We start from the raw sequence: 10,787 nt of genomic DNA, 5'->3' as shown, positions 1-10,787 counted from the left end.
TTGTTAAGTCACTGAGGAGCCCTTGCTAGGCTGGAATTTGCGGCCCTCCTGCCTCAGCCTCCCAGAGTACTGGCATTATAGGTGTGTGCCACCACTTCCAGCTTGCTTTGCTTTTTTAAAAAACATAATGTTTTATTGATTGATTGATTGATTGATTGCCCTTTTGAGACAGGGTCTCTCTATGCAGTTCTGGCTGGCTTTGAACTCACTTTGTAGCCCAAGTTGGCCTTGAACTCACAATGATCCTCCTGCCTCAGCCTCCTGAGTGCTGGGATTACAGGCGCGTGCCACCAGGCCCAGCTGTTTTACTTCAGATCACTTTTGTCTGTAAAATGACTAAACCACTGCAGTTGAGCTGCTGACGCGATTGGAATCCCCCACTCCCATGCTCTTTCACCAGCGGTAACAGTCGTCAGGTGGGGAGGTTTTATTCTGGTCCATATTTCTTGCCAGGCCTGCAACCCCAGGACTCAGGCTGAGAAAGGAGGATTGCAGCGAGTCCAAGTCCAGCCTGGGCAATTTAACAAGACTGTGTCTCAAAAGAAATAAGAGAAAGGGCTTGGGAAGGAGCTTAGTGTGAGTTCAGTCCCTGGTGCTGCACAGACACATACACACACACACACACACACAAAAAAAGCATCTGAGAATGTATGAAATACGGTAAGAATCGTAAATAGCCGTGTTACGTGTGCGTTTTACATTTTTGGCACGAGTGGCACCGCTCCGCTCAGCTCATTCTGCGGCCTGCTTGAGGGTCTTGTTATCATGCTGCTCGAGTGCTGCCCTCGACGGCACCCCGGGCTCTAGTTTGTCCTGTTTTTATTGTCTTTGCTGCGCTTACCTCTGTCCGAAGCTTCCTCGTTTCCTTCCTTTCCTCAGTCCCTCCTCACCCTGCAGGAGTGCCAGCTCCCTGAGGCTGGGCTGCGTGCCTCATTTCCTGCCTGTCTCCTATGGGTAGGATGGGCCTGGCACATGCCTGCCAGGTCCAAGAGGGGAGAGGGGAAGGTGGGGGCTCCTCTGCAGGGAAGGAGGACAGATGCAGCCCCTTCGGGAGCAAATGCAGAGAGAGGGGGCGGCTCTGGGAATCACTGCCTTCCAAGAGGGAAAGAGAAAGGCAGGAGAAGAACAGTTTAGGAACTGGGTGAAGGCAAGAATGGGCCCAGGGCCAGGCATGGTGCAGTATGCCTGTCATCCCAGCGCTCGGGAGGCCGAGGCAGGAGGATCTCCGAGAGTTTGAGGCTGGACTACATAGTGAGTTCAAGGCCAGCCTCAACTACACAGCAAGACCCTATGTCAAAAAACAAACGGACAGACAGACAAATAAACAACAAAAAAAAGAATAGGCCCAGGAAGCGGAGGGGGACAGACTCCTAAAAGAGTTGTTTGTCTTTTTGAGGCAGTGTCTCGCTATGCAGTTCAGGCCTTGCGCTCACTTTGTAGCCCTTCTGTTCTCAAACTTGCATCAATCCTCCTGCCTCAGCCTCTTTGAGTGCTGGGATTACAGGTGTGCGCCACCACTCCCGACTAGACAGACTCTTGAGGAGCAGGAACTGTGCAGAGTGGAGATGTTGAAGGGGAGGAGGAGGCGGGACAGGCGCTTGGCCGCAGTGGGAAAGCGCGTGGTCAGGGCAGGAGGCGGGAAGCCAGACGGTGGGGTTAGAAAGCGATGCCACGGAAGCCTGGCAGGCGCACACAGGGCCTGAGTAGCAGCGGGTGCGTGCCGGTGCGCTAACGGGTGGAGCGAGCGATCTGCGAGGTGGGGGCTGGCTGGTCTAGCTAGAAAGAAGTTGAAGAGAAAGCTAAGAAAAAGAACCCTGCAACCAGTCGTCAGGAGAAAGATCTGTTTTCCCGTGGCACAGGCCCTCAGCTGCTGCTTCTCTCACTCCGCTCTCCAGAGCATGCTTGCCCGTCTTGTTCTTTTATTTATTTATTTTTGTTTTGTTTTGTTGTTTGTTTTTTTCCGGTACCGGGAATTGAAACCACGACGTTGCGCTTGCCAGGCAGGCGCTGTGCCGCTGAGCTAAATCCCCAGCCCCCGTCTTGTTCTTTTAAACCCGCTGCTTGCCAGTTGCCCTCATGCTGCTTCCTGTCCTCTCTCTGCCAGGCATCGGCCGCTGGACCAACCCCCAGTACCGGCAGTTCATCAGCATCTTGGAGGCCACACATCGGAACCAGTCTGCAGAAAACAAGGTGAGCGGTTCCAGGAAAGGCGCCAGACCCGCGCGCCGCCCGCCCAGCACCAGGCTCAGCGTCGGCGGGAGAGGCGCGGCGGTCGTGTTTGGGCCCCGCCACTGCGGGCCTTCCTCTGCGCGTTGCTGTCCCCTCCGCCCCTCCGTCCACGGCCTGCCCTCCCTACCACTTCCCGTGGAGCTTCTGCTAGAGCAGCCTCCCCTGCTCCCACTTCGGTCCGCGGGCATTGCCTGAACGTGGGAAAGCCACGGTGCTGGACGAGAGTCTTCTTTTGTGGCGGCACCTCAGCTGTTTGTTTTCGTTGTGTGCACCTGACGCCTTGTTAGCTCTGTTTGGGGAGGGATGAGACGGACAGGTGCGGCCACCCCTGCGATGGGGAGCACGGCGTGGTGCCAAGCAGAAGCCGGGGCGCCCCGTCCTTGAAGCTGTGCCAGCCCTGCCGGTGCTGGAGTGTGATTATCTTTGGGAAAGGGCCCTGCGCCCCGTAAAGCTTCTTCCTGTTGCGAGGGGTTTCTGGCTTCACACAGCCGCGAGCACTGTCATCACGCTAAGGGTTGCTCCACACCACCCGCACGGAGCGTGTAATTTGTCGCTGCCGCGCTGGCCGCCGTGTGTGGGGCACTTTGCATGTTGCACGCACCCTCTAATCCTGGCGGCGGCCGCGTGCGGTGGCGTAATTATCTCATTTGCGCAGCTGAGGAAATAGAGGCAAAAGAGGTTAAGGGACTCATGCAGAGTCCCAGGGCGGAGGCCGGACGGGCCTCGATGGGAGAGCAGGTCTCAGCAAAGCCTGGCGGAAACTGGCTTTTCTTCATTCGGATTTGTCATTTACATATTTGTATAATTTTCCTGTTGCTCTCTTTTAGTTAAGTTATTTTTGAAAATGTCAAAAAATTTCTGTGACAGAAAATAACAAAACAACCCTCAAAATAGAGAGCTGGGAGCTCTGGGGGTGGGGGCGGAAGCCTGCAGGGAGTGACGGCTCGGCTGGTGCTGCCCGAGAAGCAGTGGACGGACCCTGCTGCGACCGGAAGCGCGGGTGGGCCCGGGGCAGCGTGGGCCGTGGCTGCAGGCGCCGAGGGGAGGGCGGGGTGGTGAGGATGGACCGGCAGGATGTCGTTCAGCCGGAGACCCCTGTGCGGGGACCCCCATAATGGGACTGCCCTGCTGTCCCGCAGTCCTGGACTTCGGCTTGCTCTGAGATCCCTGAAGGGTCAGGTAGCAGGAGTGCCCAGCCCGTGGCCACCTCCCAGCCCAGCCGCCTGGAGAGCGCCAGCCGCCCTCCCCTCCCGCGGGGCCCCGGCTCGGTGTCCGCACGGCTGGGGCTGATGGCCGAGGAGCACCTGCCTTGCCTGACGTCCCGGGCACGTCAGAGTTCTCAGCTGAGAGCCGGAGACACAGGCCCGGGCTTGGGCTCCCCGGGATGTGTGGGGCTGGGGCCACGGGGCCACGGGGCTGCGCGGGCGGCAGGGCTCCGCTCCGTTCTCAGGCCCCTTTCTCTCCCTTCTCACCCGCCTCCTTGCCCTGCCCGCCACAGAGGCAGCTCGCCAACTACAACTTCGACTTCAGGAGCTGGCCGGTGGACTTCCACTGGGAAGAGCCCAGCAGCCGGTGAGGCCCAGTCCCTCCGAGGAGCTGCGGGTCGCGATCCCTGCACCGCCCTGTCCCCGCCTCCACCCCTCACGGCGGGTCCTCAGAGCTCCGACCCCCTCCGCCCCTTCCCTCTAGGAAGGAGTCCCGAGGGGGCCCTTCCCGCCGCGGCGTGGCCCTGCTTCGCCCCGAGCCCCTGCACCGGGGAACAGCGGACACCTTCCTCAACCGGGTGAAGAAGCTGCCCTGTCAGATTACCAGGTGGGAAATCGCCGTGGTGGGGTGCAGGGATGGGGCGACGGCCCCAGGTCTGGCGCTCCACGGTGGAGCAGTTGTCACTCACGGGGCCAAGTGCGCTGGGCTTCTGTGCACCCTTTCCTTCATACCTGTGTGTGAAGCAGGAGCCCGGAGTCCACAGTCTCTCAGGTAGCAGATGAAGAGCTGGGGTGTGAGTGCAGCCCTGTCCCGCACAGGAGTCCTTCAGCGAGGCTGAGCGGGAGCCGCGGGCGGGTGGAGGGGCGGGGAGGCTGCAGCTGGCGCCAGCCCGCTGCTCTGAACCACAGCGCCGGCCGCTGTGCTCCTGGTTCTCCGGCCTGGCCCGCCGCGCCTCTCTCCGCCGCTGCGAAGTCTGCCTCCCGCATTGTGCAGATCTTGTACGGAGGTCTTTCTGGAGGGTCCCACCTCGCGCTAGTGCCTGAGGGCATGGTAAGGTCAAATAAAGCCAAGTCACCGTGCGGATGTCAGATGTAACGGCAGTGACCACTCCTGTCCTGCGTGGAGCAGACAGTGGGCATTGCCTGTGGCTGTGAGAGGTGGGCAGCAGGGCCTCGGAAACCGAGGAGGGGGCTCGGCTGGCTGGGTGACGTCACGGCACGCTGCTGAGTGGTCTGAAAACCAGGTCTGGGGTTTTGGAAGGGGCGCTGGGCAGGGCTGTGCAATGTTTTGGGGACAGATACGCCTTCAGGGTGAACTGGAAGTGGTTCATCGTCTCTTTTAGGAACACACCTACAGTTTGTCTGTGCAGTACATTCAGGAAGTGGGGGTGACCCGGCCGTGCCCGTGTCCCCACGCTGATGTCGGGGTTGATTAGTATACGCGCTCCTGGTGGCTGCGAAGCCTGTGCCGTGCTCTGGGCACATCTGTGGCAGATGTTGGGCCCTTCGCGGTGAACAAGGCCCCCGGCTCCTACCCCGACGGAGTTTGTGATCTAGCTTGTTTCAGATATGGTCCTTGACCCGCTAGTGAATCTTGAAATTATTTGTGTATTAAAAGCATTATTTAAAAAAAATGGGTTGGGGATTTAGCTCAGCGGCACAGCATCTGCCTGGCAAGCGTGAGGTCGTGAGTTTGATTCCCAGTACTGGAAACAAACAAACAAACAAACAAAAAATATCTGGAGACTTTGAGGGGGTTGCTGGGCATATACAAGGCCTTGTGCATGCTGGGCGGGTGCTTTACCATTGAGCTACCTCCCCCAGGCCTACTTGAGGGCTTTTAGTAAGTTGTGTTTTTGTATTAACAAAATCATATTTGGTAATAACTTTGCTTGTACTTCCTGTACCTAAGAAGTACTATGTTGTAAGACTCTCAGAATCATATATGGATGGTCCCCAACTTACCGTGGTAGCATGCTTCGAATTAGGTTGGGTTTTGTTTGTTCTGTCTTTCTGAGACAGGGTCTCATTATGTAGCCCCACCTGGCCTCAAATTCATGATCTCCCTGCCTCAGCCTCCTGCCTCCTGGGATTATAGGCTGTGCTACCACACGTGGGTGGGGTTTTGTTTTGTTTTGATGGGTTTTTGTTTTTTAGCTTGTAAATGACAGAAAGTTAATTTCCCCCAGTTCTGGAGACTGCAAAGTCCATGATCAAGGCATCAGCACGTGTGGTGTCTGATGAGGTCTCATTTTGTGGTTCATAGGGGGCATCTTCTTGCTGTATCCTCACAACTCGCTGGAGCCTATTTAATTTAATTTTAATTAATTTATTTTTTGAGACAGGATCTCTCTGTGTAGTTCAGGCTGGTCTTGAACTCACTGGTCTCAACTTGTAGCGGTCCTCCTGCCTCAGCCTCGTGAGTGCTGGGGTTAGGCACGTGCGCCACCACACCTATGGAGCCTCTGTTACAAGGATATTAAGCTAATTACCTCCCAGAGACCCTGTGTACCGAAATATCATCACATTGGCTACTGGATTTCTACATAACCTTTGGGGCAGCACCGTGTTTTGTTTTTAGTTTTTGTTTTTTTGAGATGAGGTATAGCTGTGTTGCTTAGGCTGGCCCTGAACTCCTGGCCTCGGGTGATCCTCCTGCCTTAGCCTACCAGGTAGCTGGGACTAGAGGCCTACACCATGCCCAGCCATACTTCACATTTTGGATTTTTGAGGGCTAGGACTGGAGAGCACATGTAAGGATGGTCTACCACTGAGCTGCATCCCCGGCCTTTTCCTCTCTTTTTTTTTTTATGGTATGGGGGATCAAACTCAGGTCCTTGCGCTTGCCAGGCAGGCCCTGTGCCACTGAGCTGTATCCCTAGCCCTTCCTTTTATTTTTTAAGTTCTGTTTTTTTTTTTTAAATTTTAAGACCAAGTCTTGCTGAGTTGCTCAGGTGAGACTCCCAACTTTTTGTGATCCTCCTGCCTCAGCCTCCCTAAGTGCTGGCGTTACAGGTGTGCACCACCACACCACGCTTCTTACAGCACGATACTCTGGAGAGATGCCGGGCAGCGGAAGGGAGCCGCAGCTCCCATCAGCCATGCGATAACGGGTAAACCAGTTCCCCACAGTGTCGTGGGTGGCTAAGCTATGACGTGTGTTGTTAGGTGCATTAAATGCATTTTCAACTTTCCATATTTTCAGCTTTCAGTGGTTTTATTGGGAAGTAACCCATTTTAAGTTGAGGAACATCTGTGTGTGTATCCTGGACAGAACATAAAATTTATATCTTCATTAGCCTGGTGCTTCTATTATTTCATTAACTCTTATCTAGGACAGGGAGGCTCGGAAGGTCAGGGTGAAGCAGGCCCCAGAATCTGTGGGTCTGGGGCAGAGAAGGACCCTGGGCTGCACCGGGGTTGGGCGCTCATGACCCCGTGTCCCCACAGCTACCTGGTGGCGCACACGCTGGGCCGCCGGATGCTGTACCCCGGCTCCGTGTACCTGCTCCAGAAGGCCCTCATGCCGGTGCTGCTGCAGGGCCAGGCCCGGCTGGTGGAGGAGGTGAGCGCCGCCCCGCGCCCTCCCCCTGGCCTTCTCCCAGGACCGGACAGGACGGGCTGCGGCCTCTCACAGCTGGGCCGCTCTCCCTCCCCCTCCCCCGTGCAGTGTAACGGGCGCCGCGCAAAGCTGCTGGCCTGTGACGGCAACGAGATTGACACCATGTTTGTGGACCGGCGGGGGACAGCTGAGCCCCAGGGACAGAAGCTGGTGAGAGGGCTCAGGGGCCCAGAGACAGAGTATGCGGAGGGTCACGGAGCTCTGGGACCCCAGTCTTATAACATCTACTCTGTGGAACCCCAGCAGGGAATAATCCCGTGCCCCAGCCCCACCCTAAGACCTTTTATGTAGGAAAACTCTGAGACGGGAAAATAGACCAAGAAGTGGGTGTTGACATTGCAAGAACCAAAAAATAATAATCCCCGCAGTCACCACGGAGACAGCATGTACCACGACCGAGATGTGTAACTCACGACAGGCCGTGAGCCTCGTCCGATTGGCCTGCTAGCCCATCGTGTAGATGGCAAAACTGAGCGCAGAGGAAGTCTCCTGCCTCCATGGAGCGGCCCTGAAAGAGCACAGGGCCAGGAATCTAGGGCTGGATTCTAGAGCTTCCTGGGGAGACGTGGCTATTGCACTGGGCACTTGAGAGTTCGTCTGGGGCGTCTTCCTCCTGGGCCCGTGTGCTGGGCACTTGGGTCGTCTGCCTCTGTCTGTGGACCTTGTGGAATAAGTTTCTGTCCCTTGGAGGGAGCAGACCTGCCCCTTCCTCTGCCCTGCTCGGCAGTTCTCCGGCTCCTTCCACACCCCCACGCGGCCCTTCCTCCTGCCTCCTCCGCAGGTCATCTGCTGTGAGGGGAACGCGGGCTTCTACGAGGTGGGCTGCGTCTCCACGCCCCTGGAAGGTAGGCCCGTGGCTCGGCCCTGGGACAGACTAGCCGAGCGCCCACGCCGCCGTGACCCGGGGCTGGCCTCCACTGCATCCCGGCCCGCCTGAGTCTCGCCTCCGGAAATCCTTTCCTCCCTAACCCTCACCAGCTCCTGTCAGCCCTGCCCCCCCAGCCACACCTCTCTGCTGTCTCCCTGGCCCGTCCCTGGGCTGGGGGCCGTCCTGCCGTCCTTTCCCCCAGGGACAGGGAGAGAGGCGTGGGCCACCGGGTCTCAGTCCTTTTCTCCTATGTGACAGCTGGCTACTCAGTCCTGGGCTGGAACCACCCCGGCTTCGCGGGAAGCACGGTGAGACCCTCTCTGGCGTCCCTTTTCCTTTTCTGTCGGTCTCCCTCTGGTCAGCCGCTGGACGCAGGAAACGGGGTGCATACCTTGCGGGGCCTCCGCTGCGTGACCTGGTGCTGAGGGATGTAAGGCATGGGGCGGCTGGGGAGAGTTGGGGGCTGTGAACACCGTGGCCTGGAGGGCACCCTCATCTGCGCCCAGGCATGTGCCGCGGGTGGTAGGGGAGGTGGTGCGGGCTGCGGGTGGCAGGTGAACGGCTTCTCCCTCGCTCCCACAGGGGGTGCCGTTCCCACAGAACGAGGCCAACGCCATGGACGTGGTGGTCCAGTTCGCCATCCACCGCCTGGGCTTCCAGCCCCAGGACATCGTCGTCTACGCCTGGTCCATCGGCGGCTTCACTGGTACCAGCGCCGCGCACCCAGTGCAGACACGCTTGTGCCCCTCCCAGGGGAGGAGGGGCCCCTGTTGGTGGCCGGGAGCCAGGGGGAGGCTGAGGGAGGAGGAGAGGGAGGTGGAGCGAGCTCCTTCCGCATGAGCCTGGTGGGTGAAGGAAGTAGACCTGCGCTTGGGGTGGGGAGATTGGGAAGGGAAGCTCTTTCTGCCTCGGTCTCCCCTGCACTCACCCTGGCTGAGAAGTGGGGCCGAGGAGATGCAGGGAGGACGGGGTGCCATGGGCAGTGGTGGGGGCAGGGGCCCCTCAGTGTTGGTCCTCTTGTCCTGGTACCAGCCACGTGGGCAGCCATGTGCTACCCAGACATCAGTGCTGTGATCCTGGACGCCTCCTTCGATGACCTGGTGCCCTTGGCCTTGAAGGTCATGCCCGACAGCTGGAGTGAGTGCAGCCCCGGGCCACCTGCGGCGGGCGGGTTGGGGGGCTCTCCCTGGGGACGGGAGCAGCGCCCTCAGGAATACTCCCCTGCCCCGTGGCCCTGTGAGCAGTGGGGACCTTGCCTTCACCTCCGTCCCATTCTAGGGGCCCTGGTGACCAGGACAGTGAGGCAGCACCTCAATCTGAACAATGCAGAACAGCTGTGCAGGTGAGGACTGGAGGGGTCCGCACCCCGGCCCCGCCCACCCGCCGCACCCACACAGCTCTGCGGGGATGGGTATGGAAGGGGAGCTGGTGCTCCCCGTGCCCGTGTTCCCCTAGTGACCCTGCCACTACCGGATGGCTCAGCCCCTTGCGGGCCGGAAGCCCCGCGCCTCCGCATGACCTGGCTAGCAGAGTTTGCTGGGCACCGCGGGGCCTCCCCTCGGGGCCACTGAGCAGTCCCGGCCTCAGATGTGCTGGGGGTAAGAATGCTGTGGCCAGGGTGTGGCGGGCCACTTGTCACGTGTCACCTGTCTCCCTCTGAGCTCTCCCCGCTGCTCTGTGCTGAAGGTACCAGGGCCCGGTGCTGCTGATCCGGAGAACCAAGGATGAGATCATCACCACCACGTGAGTGGGCGCCTCCGCCCCACGGCCCAGCAGTGTCGGGGAGCTGCCCCTGCCACCTCTGCCCCCAGGGACCCCTGCCCCCCCACCCCAGGGTAACGGTGTCGTCCGCAGGGTTCCTGAGGACGTCATGTCCAACCGAGGCAACGACCTCCTGCTGAAGCTCCTGCAGTTTCGGTGAGCGCGGGGCGGGGGGCCCAGGCCCGGGAGCGCCAGGAGCTTCCACCTGCGGCCAACCGAGCTCAGCCCGACTGCCGCCCGCCCCTCTGCAGGTACCCTCGAGTGATGGCCGAGGAGGGCCTGCGCGTGGTGAGGCAGTGGCTGGAGGCCTCCTCCCAGCTGGAGGAAGGTGAGCGCGGGAGGCGGGGCCCATGGAGGGCAGGGCCGGCGGGCCGGGGCAGCGCCCTGAGCCAGGCTCTGTCCCCCGCACAGCCTCCATATACAGCCGCTGGGAGGTGGAGGAGGACTGGTGTGTGTCGGTGCTGCGCTCTTACCAGGCGGAGCACGGGCCAGACTTCCCCTGGAGCGTGGGTAAGGGGGCCCGGGCAGGAGTGGGCGGAGGAGCCCGGGGATGCTGCGGGCGCTGAGCGTCTCCTCTCCGCAGGGGAGGACATGAAGGCAGAGGGACGCCAGCAGCTGGCTTTGTTCCTGGTGAGCGCAGGCGCGGGGGGCAGGTGCTTCTACGGGGCTTGGGGCTGGGAATCCCTGTGCGTGTCGTGGCGGGGGCTGTGGGGTCCAGGCCCTGCTCCCCACAGCGCGCAGCTCCTACCTGCTCTTCTCTCAGGCGCGGAAGCATCTGCACAACTTTGAGGCCACACACTGCACCCCGCTCCCAGCGCAGCACTTCCAGATGCCCTGGCACCTCTAGGGACCGCGGGGGCTGGCCTGGAAGGAGAGCTGGGGCCCGAGGGCGCCCGCGGCTGGGCTCCCGTGTGTGGCTGTGGGTCGTCTGTGACCGTGGGCCGCCCTCCCCACGCTACTCCTCGTGCACGCACCCCCTCGCCACGCCCTGCATTAGGTGAATGCGTCGTTCCTAATAATTAATAAAAAGTATTTTTTCTACTGTCTGTCTAATGGTGCGACCTCCCAAGGGCCCAGGGACCGAGGGGCTGGTATCCAGGAA

The 10,787-nt window shown here is 59.8% G+C and overlaps 1 protein-coding gene across 5 annotated transcripts in view; it reads left to right on the top strand.

Moving 5' to 3' along the window:
• Window positions 1–10,727, top strand: part of Abhd16a (abhydrolase domain containing 16A) — a 14,296-nt gene extending 3,569 nt beyond the window's left edge. For all 5 annotated transcript variants that reach the window (XM_005389357.2, XM_013516848.1, XM_005389356.2 and 2 more), the window contains 16 exons: window positions 2,105–2,190; window positions 3,728–3,801; window positions 3,919–4,041; window positions 6,885–6,999; window positions 7,105–7,206; window positions 7,838–7,901; window positions 8,183–8,232; window positions 8,507–8,630; window positions 8,957–9,061; window positions 9,203–9,266; window positions 9,611–9,667; window positions 9,779–9,841; window positions 9,937–10,013; window positions 10,097–10,195; window positions 10,269–10,315; window positions 10,449–10,727. In XM_005389357.2, the coding sequence (XP_005389414.1) occupies window positions 2,105–2,190; window positions 3,728–3,801; window positions 3,919–4,041; window positions 6,885–6,999; window positions 7,105–7,206; window positions 7,838–7,901; window positions 8,183–8,232; window positions 8,507–8,630; window positions 8,957–9,061; window positions 9,203–9,266; window positions 9,611–9,667; window positions 9,779–9,841; window positions 9,937–10,013; window positions 10,097–10,195; window positions 10,269–10,315; window positions 10,449–10,532 (1,334 nt within the window). In that variant the 3' untranslated portion in view covers window positions 10,533–10,727. The remainder of the gene's footprint in view (window positions 1–2,104; window positions 2,191–3,727; window positions 3,802–3,918; window positions 4,042–6,884; window positions 7,000–7,104; window positions 7,207–7,837; window positions 7,902–8,182; window positions 8,233–8,506; window positions 8,631–8,956; window positions 9,062–9,202; window positions 9,267–9,610; window positions 9,668–9,778; window positions 9,842–9,936; window positions 10,014–10,096; window positions 10,196–10,268; window positions 10,316–10,448) is intronic.
• The last annotated feature ends 60 nt before the right edge of the window (window positions 10,728–10,787 follow it).

This window comes from Chinchilla lanigera, unplaced genomic scaffold (assembly GCF_000276665.1).
Source record: "Chinchilla lanigera isolate Chin_1 unplaced genomic scaffold, ChiLan1.0 scaffold00036, whole genome shotgun sequence".
Taxonomy (NCBI): Eukaryota; Metazoa; Chordata; class Mammalia; order Rodentia; family Chinchillidae; genus Chinchilla; species Chinchilla lanigera.
Note: the sequence above shows the minus strand (reverse complement) of the source record. Positions and strands in the feature narration are given on the sequence as shown.